The 18,827-nt window shown below is 41.0% G+C and overlaps 1 protein-coding gene across 1 annotated transcript in view; it reads right to left on the bottom strand.

The window, feature by feature from the left end:
* Window positions 1-11,942: 11,942 nt before the first annotated feature.
* LOC149260614 (uncharacterized) overlaps window positions 11,943-18,827 on the bottom strand; it is a 37,415-nt gene continuing 30,530 nt past the window's right edge. Inside the window, exons 2-3 of the mRNA XM_089380346.1 lie at window positions 14,416-14,461; window positions 11,943-12,558 (exon numbers count right to left, since the gene is read on the bottom strand). Coding sequence (XP_089236472.1) covers window positions 12,200-12,558; window positions 14,416-14,461 — 405 coding nt within the window. The 3' untranslated portion in view covers window positions 11,943-12,199. The remainder of the gene's footprint in view (window positions 12,559-14,415; window positions 14,462-18,827) is intronic.

Below are 18,827 nucleotides of genomic sequence, written 5' to 3'. Positions count from 1 at the left end.
TAGGAAAATGAATAAGTGTGAGATTAGTGAAATGTATGTAAACATTGATAGGACTTCACTGTGATTGCACATGGACACTTAGTGACACAACGTAGACCATCCAGAATACATAAGACATACTTTGCCTGATGCAACAACCTTTGTGACGTGAGTGTGTGAGGTGAGTGTGAAACATGTCTATGCGATGAAAACCACTTATACGCACACAATTCCCTTGAAGCAACACAACATTCCCTTTGCATGACAAACAACAACCCCTATGCCCAAATATGAAATATGTTGCATGAATATGAGCACACGGACAACTCTTAAGATCAAGGAGGGGAGCTTAAAATCATTAGCTTACCAACAAGCGACCAAGGATAATCGCTTGCAGTATCCGAGGTAGGCTCCAAAATTTGCATGCGAACCAAAATTTTGGAGGGTGATTGTAGCCGCTACAACACTTGGCGACACATTGGAAGAACTCCAGCGCTCTGAATGGACCTTGTTCCGTGAGAAGGGAGTCTAACCCTTCCGAAAGTATTGTTCAATTCATTGATCGTGATGGCTTCCGCACTAGCTTGTGTGAAAGATGTAGTCCCTGCCATTCTCTTGATCGGTCAGAACACATTCCAAGCCAAGTCAACTTAGTTATTTCAATGGGGGATGAGGGATGTATTGGTGCACAAGTAATATAATTGTCAGAGTTTAAGTTTCATCTCTAGTGTTTCTCCGTTGCCAGCAGGCCTGGACAGTACCCCGGCGGAATCACGCAGGAACACAAGTATCGTTCCACTGCCAGCGATCCTGGTCAGTACCCCGACAGAGTTACTTGCATCACCTCTCTACGCAGGAATCCTTTCTCTTCTTTCGCCTTATTCATGTTTTTTTTCAAGGATTGTGCATAGGCACTTATTTATTTCAGAGGCGAAAAAGGGATCTCGACTTATTGAGAGCAGAAGAGGTTGTTCCTTCAGAGAAGTATGTTATTTATACCTCTAACATACTTGTTAAGGTTTTCCCCCTCACCTTACTCTACTTGACTGAGCTGACAAGGGTAACCCAAAAGAACCAATTAGAGTAGGCAGTACTAGTTAACAGCGCAAGTGTTGTGTTTTCACCAAGACTCACTCTCAAGAGAATGTATTTTCCATCAAGGCATCATCGATTGAAGACAAGAAGTTCTTCATAAAGAGAAAGGACAACAGATAACCAAATGTCGATAGTCATACAAGACCTCTTAGATTTTCCCAGCTTGTCTCGAGAGCCAAACATGGTTTCACGAGAGGCTAACCTACAGGTACAAGCAAGCAAAGAAAGCGAAAAGAAAAAAAGCAGAAGTAAAGCGAAAGAAAAAAAGGTAAGAAAAGCAAGCAAGCAAACCAAACCAAACCGAGTAAGCAACCAAACAAACATGTGAACCAAAAAGAAAAGCAAAGAAAGCAACAAAGACTACTCCTACTCCTACTCCTATGCGAAACAGTGCATGGGCCTACTCACGTGAAGTGATATTTCCAATGAAGCCATTCGTGCATTAGTTGGCCCATGTTGGTGAAGGCATGGTTTGCAAGAAGCATAGTCAAGCGAACCAGCAAACATAAAAAATACAACAATGAAGACCAACACGCTTCGAGTTCTAAAACATCCACAGAAAAGAAAAGAGTGAATGCACAAGACAAACATTTTGCGGACTTAGCATGGTGTTGTGACACACTGCGTGCAGATGATAAACATGCACACTCTTTTTACTTTGACATACGAGTGAACATGAGAAAGACCAACAGCTTATGCTTTGCAAAAACGCTTGTTTTGTAAGATTCCTCCAAATCTTGATCGATGGGATCATGTGATTCGAGTGGAGGAAGTGAAATCTGGGTGTTTGGTTGATCTTCAATGTGAAGCAGAGAGTGATGAGGAGCCTTGGGTGTTTCAAAAAATTTATGATCGGAAGTGGAACTAACCTCAGGACAGCGAGGGCCTAACATAACCATCAGCCCAGGCTGAAGTGCCTCGACAGCTTGCGGGGTTTCCACTCTGTCAATAGGTAGATCATCAAAGACTAGTGGCTTAGACAGATTAACAGTGAGTGAATCAACATCATGATCAAATGACGAAGTACAAATATCACGACAGCCACGATCAAAAAATTCAAGATGTTCGACGGCATCCTCATGATTTGATGAATTGTGCAAAGGGGTAGATAAGAAGCAAGGATTTTCACCCTCTGTGTTTTCAGAAATGATAGATGATAGATGGGACGGATTTTCAAAGGAAGATGTGTCCTCTCCGTAATGTAATGAGACACTAACATTCGGAGTGTCCTGTAAACAATCGGAAGTAGAAACATCCATAAATGAGTTTTCACAGGGAGAATCAAAAGTGGCAGAATCACAAGGGATGTCAAGATAGAGTGGATGAGGTGTGGATGGAAGGGAGTCATCCTTCACCGCGGATTCTTCTTTAGATTCCCGCACACACTCATCATGAATGATAATGCAAGTTGTTTGCACAACACCAACTCCGTCAAAAATTTGATCCTCGTTCACAACAAGTGTGGAGTCAGGAACGGAAGAAAACAACACAGTATAGTCCGTAGGATCAGCGAAACGTGGGGACAGAGGTTAAGGTAACAATTCCACATGAAAACCAGCAAGCATGCAAGCCAAATCTGCGCAGATATCAAGAGAAGTGGGGTAGGAGAATGTGACAGTTCAACCGATGTGTGCACATGTTCTCTCATATCACCCTGTGGTGGTGGAGTTGTTTGATGAGGAGAAGGCAGAGACTCACTTGTGACAGCAACTGTGTTTGATTGTGATTGCGCAACTCCATCACCGAAGTATGTTGAGCAGAGTTCGAATGATCCTAAGAATTGTAGATTTTCATATATGTAAAGAAAATACTTAAATATTCCATCGAGAAATTCACAATCAATTTCATCTTCGGGAAATCGCCATGCGAGATTACAAAAGCGTGTGTGAAACTGTTCAACGGATTCATCAGGTGCTTTCCGTAATTTCAGAATTTCTTTGTTGAGTGCTTTACAATCAAAATGATTGAAAGCATGGTTTATCTCTGCAACCAGATGAGGGAGAAAGTGAATAGACCTTTCGGGCAACGTGGCACACCATTGCAGTTGGGTGCCCACGAAGCGTGCATGCGAATAGCGCACAGGTCATGTAATCTTCAAATATTTCATGCCTTTCACAGGAGCCTACAACACCAACCGCATGTCTAACCAAGGCTACTTGGCCTCCACCATCGTATGTTTTACATGAAACTTTATTCCAGAGCTCTTCCGAGATTTCAAAGTCGTTCCCATAAGACATACACTTCGGAAGAGAAATTTTGTGTCTAGTCATGATAAGTATCCGAAGATTAAAAATAGATTGCGAGGACTCAACTTGTCATCTGGCCCTCCTTCTAGCGCCAGAAATGTTGACGGTGTTGGACCCACCAACATTCAGGGGATCTCCCCGGCATGAAGTCCCAACTAGACCTCACACTGTTTGGTGTAGGAGTCCCATCCGGTACGATGGCCCAAGTGCCATTATCTTAAAGATATGCCTTAGCTCTTGTGTGTCAACACGTGAGAGTCATCTGCTTTGTCTTCGAACAGCGAGGTTCGTGTGCCAGGTGAATGCTAGTGTTACTTGTGTCAAGGTTCTTTCACTGCAGAGGGAGAGGGTAGAAGTGAGTCTCCAGTTGAAATGGAAGAGTCCCAACTCTGTCAGAGACACACAACACAGAAAGACATGCACAGCTTTCGACGAAGTAGTCCACATGAATGCGACATTCACAAACACACAATGAACGGATAGCACGTACAACACCCAGCAAAATAGTCCACGCGAGTGCGGCGGTCGTTATAACAAGTTTATGGGAATGGTTTTGTCTAGTGTCCAGCAAGGTAACCCACAAGGGAAAGACAACGTGAACAACTTATACAACACATTTTCATAAGCATATGTATTAGAACAACTGAAATAGTTCAACTACCTTAACACAGGTTAACGCAACATGCATTACAAGTGTTCAAAGAATAGTCTTACAAACAATTACAATACATGTGTGAAAATGTGCTGGCCTGTTAGCAGGCTTCTGAATTAAGTGAAAGTTCCAAGACAAATCGGTACACCTTACATCACTAACCCCGTAAGCGGGCGTTGGAGCCACTGCTCACTTCTCAAAGAAAAGATTACAGAGTCTCAAGGATATGTGGAAGGAGCCAAGGTGAAAAGTCCTTTGCATGTACAAATGAGGGGTATTTATAGCCAAGGGTGAAATTGACCCTCGTGACTATTCAACTTCTCTCATGACTATTTGACTTACATGACTTTTCAACCTTACATGTGGGTCCCTTGGACTTCCACGTTAAATTACATTGATTACAACAGTATGGCCCACAGTAGTGATGTGGCCGAGATGACTCATGACACGACTTGACACGACAGTGCTGGTATGTCCATGTTGCTGCTAGTGTCCACGTCAAGTTGCAGTGTTGTTGAGTGATGGATGTGCCCTTGGTGTATCATAGCTTCATCTCCGCATGGCAAGGTGTGCGAAGTCTTCGATGGTCTTGGTGTTCACTTGATGTTGCACATGCATGTTCCTCCTTCGCTTGTACTTTGACATGCTTCATGTGTTCATCCGTTTGCGAACAAATCTCCTTGCATGCATTCCTCATTCATCTGTTCATGAACAAATATCCTCGCATGCATTCCTTGTTCGTTCATTCGCGAACAAATATCCTTGCATGTGCTCTCCTTGTTCATCCCGTTCGTCGTCGCATCATGTCTCATCCATGTACATGTATCTGCAATCACTCATGACGAGACGACATCAAATCTAGAAATATCCTAGTCTACCATGATGCATTATCCTTCTCTTTCGAATGCAAGTGACCAGAGTAGAGGACAAGGCTCTTGAAACTACGCAAGGTAGATTTCAAGTCGGGATGCAAGCTTCGGGCACTGCCGCTGAAAAATTGCGCAGAGGTCGCTGGGAGACTGCAATGGACAATCCGCATCAGTGTTGACTATTCACGGGATTTGGCTCAGTTGGAGGGAAGATCTGCACAATTTTTTTAGGGAAGCAGTGTAGGCAGCAGAGGGGTTGGCAGCAAAAACTGCGTAATTTCTCTGGGGAGTTGGCAGCGGACTGCGGGAGGCTTGTTGGGAAAAATTGCGCAATTTTTTTGGGGAGTTGGCAGCAGGTTACGGGAGTCTGCTAGAGAAAAATGTGCAATTGCTGGGAGGCTGGCCTGCTGAACATCCTTGCACAGTTTCTGAGCTGAGCGGGATGCTGGGTGACTGATCATGAAAAGTGCGCAGTTTTCCGGGGGAGCAGTAGGTCGGCTGACTAGGTGACTAGCTGGAAAAATTGCACAAAATTGCTAGGAGGCTAGCTTGCCAAACATCCTTGCATGGTTTCTGAGTTGAGCGGGATGTTGGGTAGCTAGGTGACTACTCACGAAAACTGCGTAGTTTTCCGGCCGAGAAACAAGCCTACTAACTAGGTGACTAGATAGAAAAATTGTGCAGAATTGTTGGAAGGATAGCCTGTTGAACATCCTTGCATAGTTTCTAAGTTGAGCGGGATGCTGGGAAGCTGGATGACTGCTCATGAAAACTGCGCAGTTTTCCGGGCGAGCAGTAGGTCGGCTGACTGGGTGACTAGCTAGAAAAACTGCGCAGTTTTCCGGGCGAGCGGCAAGCCAACGAACTGGGTGACTAGCTGGAAAAACTGTGTAGTTTTTTTAGGGAGACAGTGACGGACACAAGGTGTCTATCCGACATGTCTGCGCAGTTTCTTCAATCAACAGAGCAAGCATTCTTTGCATCTTTTGTGCAATTTTTTGGGGGAGTGAGTCTCGGGGTCACTGCCTGGTCAAACTCTTCGGTTGACCAATTGGAGGCTTGGTTGTTGTGCTTGCGAGCAGTGCAGTTTGAAATGGCTTGCTGAGCAACTTCTGCGGTGTTTTGGGTACCAATCAGTGCGGTCAATTCTAGGATTCCACAGTGCAGGCTTCCTCGCAGACAACCTCAAGCTCTGCGCAATTCTAGGTAGCATTACATGATCACTGAGGCCTGAAACTACGCAATGCAACTCAGCAAAGGTCCGGCTTTTGAAGGGTGATCCAGTCATTAGAATTTCAACAAAATGACTAAGTGTGTGGGAAAGTGAACTTGTGCATACATAACCTTGTGAACACACACTCAACATGACTCGACGACAAGACACCTCAAACCATCAAGACAACATATACTCAGTGTGACTGATCGACGGTGTGAGCGACAAGCGCAACACTTGTGATAGATCATTGAACGACCACGATGACGCTTGCACGACAGTGCATACAACATCATGTGTGAGTGTGATAAATGTGTACATGGCGAACACAACTCAAACACAACCTTCAACATCACCAGAACGAGGTCGCAAGCATGACATAGCAATCAACATGCGGAAGACGAAAATTGGTTGAACAAGTGAAAAAGAAGCAAGACCTGTAGAAGAAACATATGAGATGAATTTTCGTGTTTGCGCACATGCATGTTACTGAGGACAGGGTGATATGATAATGACAAGAAGTCTTGCAAACTCAACTAAGAGGTGTACTTCGAAAGATGTTCCTTACTTATCATACTTACCCTCTACATGATCATGCATCCAACGGAGTTTGCATGCAGTCCTGATCTTTTCCATTACTCAATTCCTTGGTCCTTCTCCTCAACTCCTTGGAAGTGATTTCAGCATGTCACCTTTTCCTGTAGTCATTGAGAAGTAGATCTCCGCAATTTCAGCGGACAATGACTGTTGTCAGAATGCGGCCCTGGGAGGCCTGTCACAGTTTCTGTATGCAAGACTGACAAGACAACTTGGACAACACCGCACAGTTTTGAGGCTCAAAGCACTAATGCGGGACAGGGGTCTTAGGAAGACACATTTGCGCAATTTTTGAGTGCAGTGTAGCTGGGTTGCTCTATGCATTTTTGGAGGGCAGTGTTGGCGGCTTGACTGCTCTGCGCATTTTTGGAGAGCAGTGGTTGTTAGGGTCTCTGCGGGATTTCAGCAAGTAAGGGACTTTGGTGTCTCTGCGCACCGTAGGGTTTCAGCAAGCAAGGGAAGAATTTTAATGGTTGCAGAAGCAAAGCGCAAAGTTCTGGGAAGCTGGATGAGGCCAGGTTGCTTTGGAAAATGGCTAAGTGTGAAATCATTGAAACGTATGTAAACATTGATAGGACTCAACTGTGATCACACATGGACACTTAGTGACACAACGTAGACCATCCAGAATACATAAGACATACTTTGCTTGATGCAACAACCTTCGTGACGTCAGTGTGTGAGGTGAGTGCGAAACATGTCTATGTGATGAAAACCACTCATATGAACACAATTCCCTTGAAGCAAGACAACATTCCATTCGCATGATAAACAACAACCCCTATGCCCAAATATGACACATGTGATATGAAGATGAGAACACAGACAACTCTTAAGATCAAGGAGGTGAGCTTGAAATCATTAGCTTACCAACAAGCGACCAAGGATAATTGATCGCAGGATCCGAGGTAGGCTCGAAAATTTGCATGCAAGCCAAAATTTTGGAGGATAGTTGTAGCCGCTACAACACCTCTCCACCAGTTTTCAAGGTTAGAGCACTTCCGATGCTACCAAAAACTAACACAAAGGCCCACCTTGGCACATACAAGGTGTGCATAGAGAGCCAAGGGCCTCCACAGCAACAGACAACACTCCACAGATCTGCATGGATGTTCAAAAACTACTAGCGATCCACTTTTGGGATGATGGGGATATGCTTGGTATACTATGCCTAGCAGACCCCCACAGGAGCCCACACTCTTAGCAAGTGTCCCAACACTTGTACGATGTCATGGAAATATTCACTCCACCACTTGGACCATTAGAGAGGATCTACAAGCATCTCTGATTCATATTGAACCCATGGGGTCATTGATGTGCCCTCAGACCCACTGGGAGCACCATAGGTCTACTACTTGGAGAGCAAGGGGCCACCTCCTTGTCCATCATATTATGAGGAATTTATTCCTCAATATGGCACTTCAGGATAATATTGAGCCTTTGGAGGGCCCTATGACATGCACATATCATTATGTGTCCCTTGTGAGGTTTATTTTTACATTTATGAGCTAGTTTGGTGGGCTTGTCACCAATTAGGGTTATTATTTGCACATTATTTTATCATTAAGGGCCCATAGGCTACTGTGAACTCATTAGGAGGCTATATATTGATGTTAGATACATTCATTTGTATCATCACTTGACTTGGGACCTCTCTAATCATAGAGGATTTCGCACTTTTTCCTTGATGGATAGTTTTCGGGGATGGATGAATTGTGATGTATGGATTTGGGCTATTTATCTTGTCTTGGAGCTTTATTGTGCAAATGAAATGCTGGTTGGATATACTCTATAACGTTGTAAGTAAACTTTAATGTTATTATTCTTGTTGCATACTACTAAAATTAGGGCTAGTTGTTGCATTATTGAAATGTGTAATTGAGCATGTTTTAGCTAATTTAATGTATGGGCAAATGTTATATCAATGAAATGTCCTAGAGATTATTTATCTCAAGAAGCTTGCATCATTTTCTTTGAAGCATAATTGCTTGAAGGTCACTTTTCTTTTCTTTCTCTCAGCATTAGATGAAGTTGACTTTCTGACCCTCCTTGATCAAGAAACCAAGTTCTTACTAATCATTATCCTTGACTCCACATCCCCAAGTGAACTAGGCATTGATCCCTCAAAAAGGGTGATCATTTTAACCATATTTTTACTTTTTTTTCCCTTTTCCCTAGGTCTAGCCCCATTAGGTCACCTAGGGCATCAATTTCCCCGGAATTTACCCAAGGAAAAATTTTGATCTCCTATAGCCTACTGTGATGGTGGGTCCCCTCCCTCTCCTCCAAATTTGAGGCAATTCTAACAGTGGAATCTTCAGGAATCCCAAGCCCTAGCTCTAGGATTGAATTTTGCCTAGGCATCCCCAAGGCTAGACCTCAACAGGATCATTTCAACCTTTCAAAGTAAATATTCTTTTTTGATCCTTTCTCCTCACCTTGTCCAGGATAGGAACATCATTGGTTGTTGCATTCCATCCCTAAACCTGGGTTGAGTCCACTTAGCCCCGTGTGGTCCCACTTCTCAATAAAGGTTATTTGTCAACGACCATTTGGGAATCCAAGTTCCCCAAGGATTATAAGGATTGAGAACCTCGTTTATAAGCCTAACCTTTCTCGCTCAACCCTCCAATCCTCCTCCCTTACCCCTGGTGGACCAAGTCCCTCGCTTAAAGAGCAAGCAAGTTCCATTCTTCACTCCATCCTTGGGAAAGGGTTTTCAAGGTCACTTCTTACGTATCCATTGACATATACCTTACAAGTGATCCCTACACTACCGAGACTCCTCCCATCGGTGAAAGTTTGTAAAGAGTAGGGACACTTAGCTGTGGTGAGAGTGGGCTAAGCCTCCACTGTTGCCCTTAACCTAGCAGTTGCCCTTTTAGGAACCCCTTTTAGGCCCCTTGCTGGTTTGAGTGGTAACAAGGCCTAAGGAGAAGTTGTCAGACAATACCTTATTTGTAAATCCTAGGTTTTCACCCTCAAATTCCCATGACGTAGGGCATCCCAAATTGCGTACATATTCCCTTTCACATCAACGTGGGCACATGGTTAGCATAATCCATCCTGGAGCCACAGAAAGGAATAGTGGAGAGAGATAATGGTGATTGTCCTTCCACTCAAAACAAACCAACTTCGTCATTGACAAAGAAACAACTAGAGCATATCAAAGCATAAACCATGAAAGAGACTGCTTAGTTCCAAAAGGATGTGGACAGGCCCAGCTTGAGGGTAATACGAAATTGACGACACAATGGACTAGCTCAAAAGGCCAAAGCGTGAAAACATAAAAAGCACCGACAATTAGGAATAACGAAAGCATATCACCATGAAAGAGACTGCACCTTATGAAAATCAATGTTCCACGAAATGAAAGAGATATCAAACCTCTAACAACATACTTTGATGAGAATAGAAGTGTTTCATTACATCAGTTGAGGTGTTAATTTTGACTAGTGTCAGACTAAGTTTGTCCTAAAGATGTTTCCTAAGGACACAACTCAAGAAAGAAGAAAGAGATAAAAAGCCAACAACCAACCCTATTAAAAGACCAATTCCACTTGCACATGCCCAAAACATTATCAAATTTGACATTCCTTCATTTTGCAGGAAAGTACAGGCCTAGTACCACACAATGCACATGAGACTATCTCTTATTGGACCGAATTCATATTCCTTTGCCACATTTGTTGTTGCATACTTGAGGGCTGAGGAGAAGTTGTCAGTTATGACCCTGCCTATAACTCTAAGGTTTTAACCCTATGATTCTGATGATGTAGGGCATCCCAAGTTGTGTCCAGATTCCCTTCCACAACAACATGGTGCATAGCTAGTGTGATAGCTAGTGTAATCCATCCTGGAGCCGCAAAAAGGAACATAAAACAATGTTCAAATGTGTCCCAACTATGAATAGGATTTAGCACAACCAAAGGTTCAACGCTACACTCAACTTCACGATGGGCCACTTACTACTACGGATCCCACCAAAGATTTTGACAACCAAGGACAGAGGTAATAACATACCCAAAACAATCACTTAATCATGCATAAGGGGAATGTGGACAGTGGAGGCTTCCACCACCCAAAAACGCCCTTTTACAACCCTTTGCTCACGTTGACATGTTCTCCATTCACCAAATTTTCCTCTTTCGACGAGGGGTCTCTTATGGAATAGGTTGGTAGGATAATTACTCATTGATTAGCAATGACCCCCTACCAAGCTAATTGCCTTGTTTTCCATTGCATTAACCATGGAATTATTATGCCTTATGATGTGAAAATATTGAAATTTTTAACATTGATCAAGGAGAATTATGATACGAAAGAATATTGAATTAAGGAGCAAGTCCTTGGGACTAGTATCCTTTTGAAGATGGCCTAAGATAATTTGAGTCCCCACAATGAGGATCTTAGTAATGTTGTTAACTTGAGGTAAAGAAAGACCTTAAAAAATCCCATATGCTTCTGCTTTATTATTGGAGGCCTACCCAAAAGTCCAAGTGAAACTAATTTTCATTTGTCCTTTGGAGCAAAAAATAACCCCACCAACACCTGCCACCCCTAACAATGTTTTAATTTATAGCAAATGGCAAGCAACAATTCAAATGTGGTAACATGTAAAGTAACAACCTTTATTATAATCGAGTTTATTAAATGTCAATGAATAGCTTAATTTTATAAAAACTCATATTTATGTCATTAAATATAAATGAACTCTCATTTAATACACACTAATATTTAATTTTATATGAACTCATATTTATGTTATTAGATATGAATGAGCTCTCATTTAATACCAACTAATAGTTTAATTTTATATAAACTTATATTCATATTCCACTTAAGGTTATCATACTTCTCGTGCCTCCCCATTTTCAAAAGCAATTTTTATTAAACAATCAAAAGATAATCCACAATTTCATGTCATCTACAATTTCTCGTCCCATATGAATAATTTATCCTCCCAAATAAATAACTTTTCTATGCAACCTATTTTTTTTAATTATTATTTGAAGAATGTTTACCATGCCCATAATCTTTTCCCATTTAGAAAATAATTGCATGTCCAAAGATTTTAAATCCATCATATCCTTACCTATTTTTATTAGGTTCATGCACATTTCTAAATGTGAGAACCACCAATTTGCTGACAACATTACAAATGAAATTTTAGACTGATATTGCATTAAAAACAAAAGCATAAGCATTGTTCATTACAATTTATCTCATTTAATTACCATCATTACCCAAACAAAGCATTCAACACATCATCACATGTATGGAATAATAAATCATTAAAAAATATTTGTATATCTTTAGTTTCCAAAAAAAACATTCACCAAATCAGCAACCACTACGGCCGCACCAAAAGATAATAAATGTGTGATATACAAAACAGTGTACCTAGCTCATTTACAAAATGTGATTAGTGCAAAATCTACCGCCCACCTCATCATACACAATAAAAAAATGTGCCATGTCATTGCCACTATGGTGGAAAAACCTGAAGAGACCCCACATGTGGGGTAACACTTCCACTTTCTTCCCCTCAAGCGGAAGGCCTCTGCGCTCTGGCAGCAGCCGCTGCTACTGCTACTCTCCTCAAAACTGAGCGCCATTCAGGGGAGACCCCGATAAAAACTTGGAGATCCTCATCATCCAAATCAGCTACTCCAGCCTCAGATACTCCACGTAGTGCCATGTCTAAACGACTGCGAATGTCTGCAATCTGCTCACGGAGCTCAACGACCTCATCCTCTTGATCCATCCTCTGTCTCTTCTGAGCAGGTCCCGCCTTGTTATCATGGCGCCCTCGTCGTTGTTCTGCCCTCTCCTCCGCTTTAGGACACACTGCAAAACTAGGGTCATCACTCACCACAACTGCCTCTCTTCCCCGGGGTTCCATACCTGCAATCACAAAACAACCTACCTGTTAGTATGGTATCAAATCACAACACTCACATAAAAATGCAGCAAACTACTCAAGCATGCAATAAGTAAATCAAACATACCCATGAGATCCCAAGCCTTACCTAGGAGCGGCACGATCCCTGGGTCGTGCCTATAGTCCATGCCTATGTAAGGAAACTCCAAAATTATCCATAGCATCGAGCACTACCGTTGCTGCAAGCAAGGAGTGAAAGTACCTCCCAACTAGTCCACCAGCCTCACAGATGAGAAGATCCCCCCACAATCTTATTCGGGTCTCCCTCCCTCGGCACCGCCAACCCCAACGTGATCTGCAGGCACAACACCCGCTCCAAGACAAAGCAGGAAAAAGATAACCCAAAGGTAAATTCTCAGCTAAAGCTTGCTGCCAAGAGGTTGGTTAGTTACACAAGCAATCCCTCATCAAGGATGCCCAAGCAAAGTGTCTACCCTGGATGGCTTGCTCCACCACAGTCATCTGGGCACCAGTAATCCGAATGGAGCCATCGTCCTGTATACCCCACACAAATATGGCAGCCACTCAGACAGCCACATCTTCGATGTTCTCCTTCTAAATGGCACCACCTATCCATTGTCATCCCAACCATAATACCGGTAGGCTAGATCCTGCACTATCAACCCAGCAACTAAAAGAGGCACGTGGTGGCACCTCTCCTAGCGATTGTAACCCCAAAAAAGAAATAAACATCCGCCTCAGCAGTCAACTCTAGCATTTAACCCCTGGATTTATATATGGATGATTATTAGGTGCAATTGTGTTTTACTAGTGAACAGGGTGCATTTACTTGGTCTCTTCTTGGATAAATCCTTTCTTGAAAACCCTAGGAACAAATCTAGTGGAGAATCTTCCCCTAGATTTCTTGGATTTTGTAAGATATTAGGTGGATCTTCTAGGGTTCCCCTAAATTTCTTGGATTTTGTAAGATATTAGGTGGATCTTCTGAATCTTCCCCTAAATTTCTTGGATTTTGTAAGATATTAGGCGGATCTTCTAGGGTTAATAGTAGACAGCTCTAGATACAGCCCTCGATCCACTTGCCTTCCACCAAGGGAGTCCTTAGTTGACCCCATATGCCCCAAAAATAGTAGTAGGATAAGGCACTAGTCTATGCACGTTCTGTCAAACCAAACCCCAACATTTGCAAAGCCATTTTGTTGGATTTACTCTTCACATCACCTTAGAAATCATTGCCCTAATTCCATCAATCATAACCTAAGGAAGCCCCATTGAGCTAGAGGAAAGCTAGCCTAAAGCGCATAGAGGGCCCCCTCTTAGTTTCAAATGGATTGCACTCGGGCTCTTTAGACTTTATCTCAAGAAGTGCAAGTTTACGTGATAACAGTCCCAAACAAAAACTGTGCAGTAGATCTTAACTATTTGGCTCGAGTAACTTAAGGCCCACTCAACCAATTCTAATTTAGAGTAATGTCTTCTTCCCAAAGATAACGTTATGCTTGGATTCCTTCATTGCAATGCATACATTATGCCTAATCAATTAAGATACATGACGCAGTTATAATATTCTTTTAATACCTAGTATGAGCAATGCTTAGCACATTGTATATGAAAAAGTACATTTGTAAGCATTTCCTGCACATGCAAATGTTGACAAAAGCATCTATGTGCAACTAAATATCAAACAATTAGAAGACATTTTTACTACTCAATAACCTTAATGAAAAAATGGATAAGAATAAAGATCCTGAAAAGTGTTTTTATTTAGTCACGTGGGTTAACATGGATGAAGTTACCAAGGAGTAAAGTTGAATTTTCTTAGTCTGGTGTAAACGAAATAAGACAACTTAAAATCTTACCAATCAGGTTAGATCTTTGAGCAGTAGCAGCTTTGTCATTCTCAGCCTGCAAACATAAATGATGTCAACAACTTTGGCATGGAAATGAAGTCCAACTAAACCTACATCTTGCATGCAATACAAAAGATTGAAATGAGAATAAACATATATGAATAAAGAACCAAATACTTTTTGAAGCAGAGAAGACAAAAGAAAAAGTTGATAAATTGCACTGTTATGAATCCGTGACAAGCCAGTTGCCACAGAAATTAATACAAAGCGGGTCAAGAGAACTAAGAAGGGCAAATGATTAACAGAGGCAATGGAAAAAAATAATTAAATGCAAGGGCATGACCTAATATGAATTCCTGGGTTCAATACCATTTATGGGCAATAAAATGGGGCAAGAATTTTGTTTAAAATATCAAGTTAGAAATTAAACAGAATACTCGTAAATACCTAGACTGCACAACATACAAGCACAACTAAATCAGACAATTAGATTCATTGTTGGAAGAGAAATGCAATCCGTTAATATCAATAGAAGAAAGGCACAACATGTGCAAAACGGGAGAACATGTTCTGTAAATTTTCAAATTACAGAAGCCAAAATGTGAGACGCAACAATATCAAGAAAGGTTTCCTAAATACTGGTCCAAATATACTTATAGATAAAGCGGGCCCCATTAGATCTAACAATACTTGTATTGTATCGTATGCAATTGATTGTATGATGTTCACCATTTATGTTCTTTTAAGCAAATATGATTACTTCTGGTATAGGAAGCTCACAATACCTTCCATCTGACAAACTCTGGCCCAAGAATGTGATGTTTCCCACGTTTTATGTCAAAAAAATGCAATACGAATAGGTCAACTGTTACATATGAAGTTGTTACGCTGCATGGCAGGCAATTAGATGGAATGTCTGTTACTGATGATTACTTATGTTGTGACTCACATAGAGGTGTAGGAAATGCATAACAGGAACATAGATGCATAGTAGAAGAAGGGAGGATTGAGAAAAGGATGCCCCTCATGGTCGGATTTCACTCTTTGCACGCACTGAAGGGTGTATTGCATTAATACGACTTGTCTTGGTCATCCTCCATATGTGTCCATTATGTGGTGTGAATGTGTATTTGTTTGGCCTGTATATTGCCACTGTTTGTGGCCTGCTGTCATAAAGTATGAGAGTGTATATATCTGATTTTTTTTTAAATTGATCAGAACTCCTAGGTTGCAATGATTCAGGTGGAACATTCCTGGAGAAACCACCATCCTTCAAGGGTTTTATGGGTCTCTAAATTGACCTGTGACTTCAGAAAAGCCAGAAACCCACCCAATACACAAGAATAAGATGAAATATGGAGATTGAAGAACCCTAAAACATTTATGTGCTGATAAGCAATATAATTTGATATTTTCACTTAATTAGAGCTCATCAACAATGTTATTTGATATTTTCACTTAATTCAACCTATTGCAGTATTATTTTTTTTCTAAACTATCCCTCACAAATGTTTGGCAAATAAAACAAATTGACACCCACGGTGGATATAATTTTCTTTGAAGTAAGAAGCTGCAATATGGTATAGGAGAATATATCTCTGTTTTCTAACATGCTAAATTTTTGTATCATTTGGAAGAATTTCACTCTCTGTTTTTTTACATTTTAACTTTTTATAGAAAATCCATGAAATTCTGATCTGCTAATATGAGCAATCTGAAATAAAATTTCTTCTCACATAAACACAAAATTTCTCTACTAGATGCAACGGAATAGGAACAGAAATAAAAGCACAGTCACACAATTCAAAAACACAGAATTGTCTAGGGAATCCAACTGGAAAAACCCTCTACTTGTTATTCAGAATTTTATTGATAGAAAAAGCTGACCAATAGATGTCTTACAAAATAATTGTTTCAGTCTGAAAGACACAGTTGTCTTTCCTGCTTGATCTAAGCTTGAAACCCTTGCAAGACTGCTCATCTCTGCTGTCATCTACCAATCTGTGCGCAAGATTCTCTTGCACGTTCTTCCTCTCACAAGCTCCACGCACAAACGTGTGCTTCCTATTGCTTGTTCTCACCAACTCGTGCTCACCAAAACAATGATTAATCACGTGCCTTCGCTCCTTTAAAGCAATTTGAATGGCTAAGTTTAATGAATTTCTAATTAAGAAGTTTGCTTTTGTGATTGATTGAGTTAGCATGAGTTAACTACTCATGCAACTCGTCCTATCTCAAATCAAGGACTTGAGACTCAAACACACGTTCATTTCCTCAATTAACTCGCACTAGAAGACTAATAACTCGGCCTTCCACTTTAACACATCAGTTAACTGCTTCATAATTCGTCCTAATTTTTAGGGGCTGATTCCTAAATTATAGGAGCTTGTCCTAATTTGTAGGGAATCTCCTAATTTTTAGGAGCTCGAGTCCTGCACAAGAAGAAACACATTCTGGCTCCTATGATTAAGGCACAAATCAAGGAAACTTTTTCTCACTAATATTTTCAACACTTTTCCTGATCATTTAGCTCGGGAAAAAAGGCATACATCATAGGTCATATGCAGGCGAATGGATTATTGCACTTGGAGCAGGGTTAAATAATCAACAGATTCTGCATCCTGCCACCATTTGGATTGAGTTAAAGTCTCTGCCCTAACTTACAGAATGATAAATTCAAGCTTTGCGACAACTAATCTAGCAAATATAAAGAAATGTGAAGCATTACAGTTCAATATTTAACAACTTTTTGCATTATTTTGCCATACCTTGTGCCGTGGAAACTGGTTCCTCTGCTCTCTCTCAGCCAATAACCTCTGCAGACATAGTTTGAGTATTTTACCATTATCAGGTAGCAAGCCAATGCATGTTGATACCATTAACCTCTTTCAATTTTACCATCCAGTGCACTATATCTTGAAGGCTTTCAATTTCATCTGGAAACTCCCAGATCTTGAAGAATTAATCCTTAGAAGAAATAATGAAATCCTCTCTAGCTGCTAATCCTTATTCCCAGCAGTTGGTTAAATGTTGTAAATCCTTGATAATCTCAATCAGAGAAAGAAGCTCTAATACCATGCCAATATTCCAGCTTAGGTGACTGTTGTCCTAATGTTTCCTTATTAAATAACCCAAAACAGATTTATTGAACTGCAGAAAAATAATTTTCTGGACATTACATTCATAAAACACAATAGCTGGAAAAATGAACAGCAGAAGAATAAATACATGCACAGGAATTTCTCCTTTGAATCATCTTTTCATTCTTTTGATCAATGCTTCCAAGGTGACCTCTGTGTCCTGCTCATAGTTGCAGGAACCATCCCCCCACCCCAAAGGATCTGGAGGCAGAACCACATACCATACGGATCCACCACAGATCCTTTGGCAGAACCGCGAATCCGAAAATTGGATTCGCAATTCCGCCTTTTTTTGGCAATTCCTGGGAAATTGGATCCGTGGGGGCCCAATGTGCGGATCTGGCAAGGATCAGGTGCAGACCTGTGGAGGTTCAGACGTGTATCCACCACAGATTGCGAGTGCACCCGAGAGATGGTGGATGGTTCACACAGTTCCGCGGAGCTTTTATTTTTATTTTTTTTTAAATTTCAAACTTTTATGAGAAGAATCACACTTTCCGAATACTCTCAAGGTGCCCCTTGATGCTCCCTAGATGCTTCCTAGATGCTCCCTAATGGTAATGTTAAATTCTTAAATTTTTAACATTACCATGAAATGACTCAGGATGTTTGAGAGTGGTTCCAACCTCATTAGACTTCATATGGAGAAAATAGAATTTCATATCTCATTCAAGAATCAAAATTCAGCAGACTTAACAGTTTTCAAAATCAATGGGATTGTGGCGTTTCATTGGATTATATCATGTATGAAGGCATGTGATTGACATTTAATCAAGAGCACCAAGCCCTATATGTACCCCAGTATTGGTGTTGTTGATTATTGAACTCCTTTGTCGTGGCCTTAGCAATTATGTACCCTTCACTCAAGTCAAAACTATTGATCAAGCATGTTAAGCTTTCTCTACCAGATTATAAGGTTTGGATTAGGCTGTTTGATCAAAATTAGGCAATGTTGACTAATATCCCTATAGAATTGAAGTAGAGGCAAAGGCTAGACAAGAGAAGAGGAATTTAAATTCTAAATGGTTGGTGCTGAAATAATTAATCATTGATATACAATGGATGTAATATCTATCTTGATTTATGTAAAAAAATGCATGTTTTCATGTCTTCTACAACCAATTTGGTAGTTTGGGTGTTTTTTTAATATAAATGCAATAAAGTTGGCTAGAACAGTTCAACATGTTTCTTAATCCATCAGACATGGGGGAGATTGGTTTTCCCAAGACCTAGTTGGCAGCTTCGTTTGAATGAGGAATACTTTCGAGTCCGGAAAGGTGA

Source organism: Pinus tabuliformis, chromosome 6 (assembly GCF_031772625.1).
Source record: "Pinus tabuliformis cultivar Carrire ecotype Pingquan chromosome 6, CPIR1, whole genome shotgun sequence".
NCBI classification, from domain to species: Eukaryota; Viridiplantae; Streptophyta; class Pinopsida; order Pinales; family Pinaceae; genus Pinus; species Pinus tabuliformis.
The sequence above is the reverse complement of the archived record's forward strand: the minus strand, read 5'-3'. Positions and strand labels throughout refer to the sequence as shown.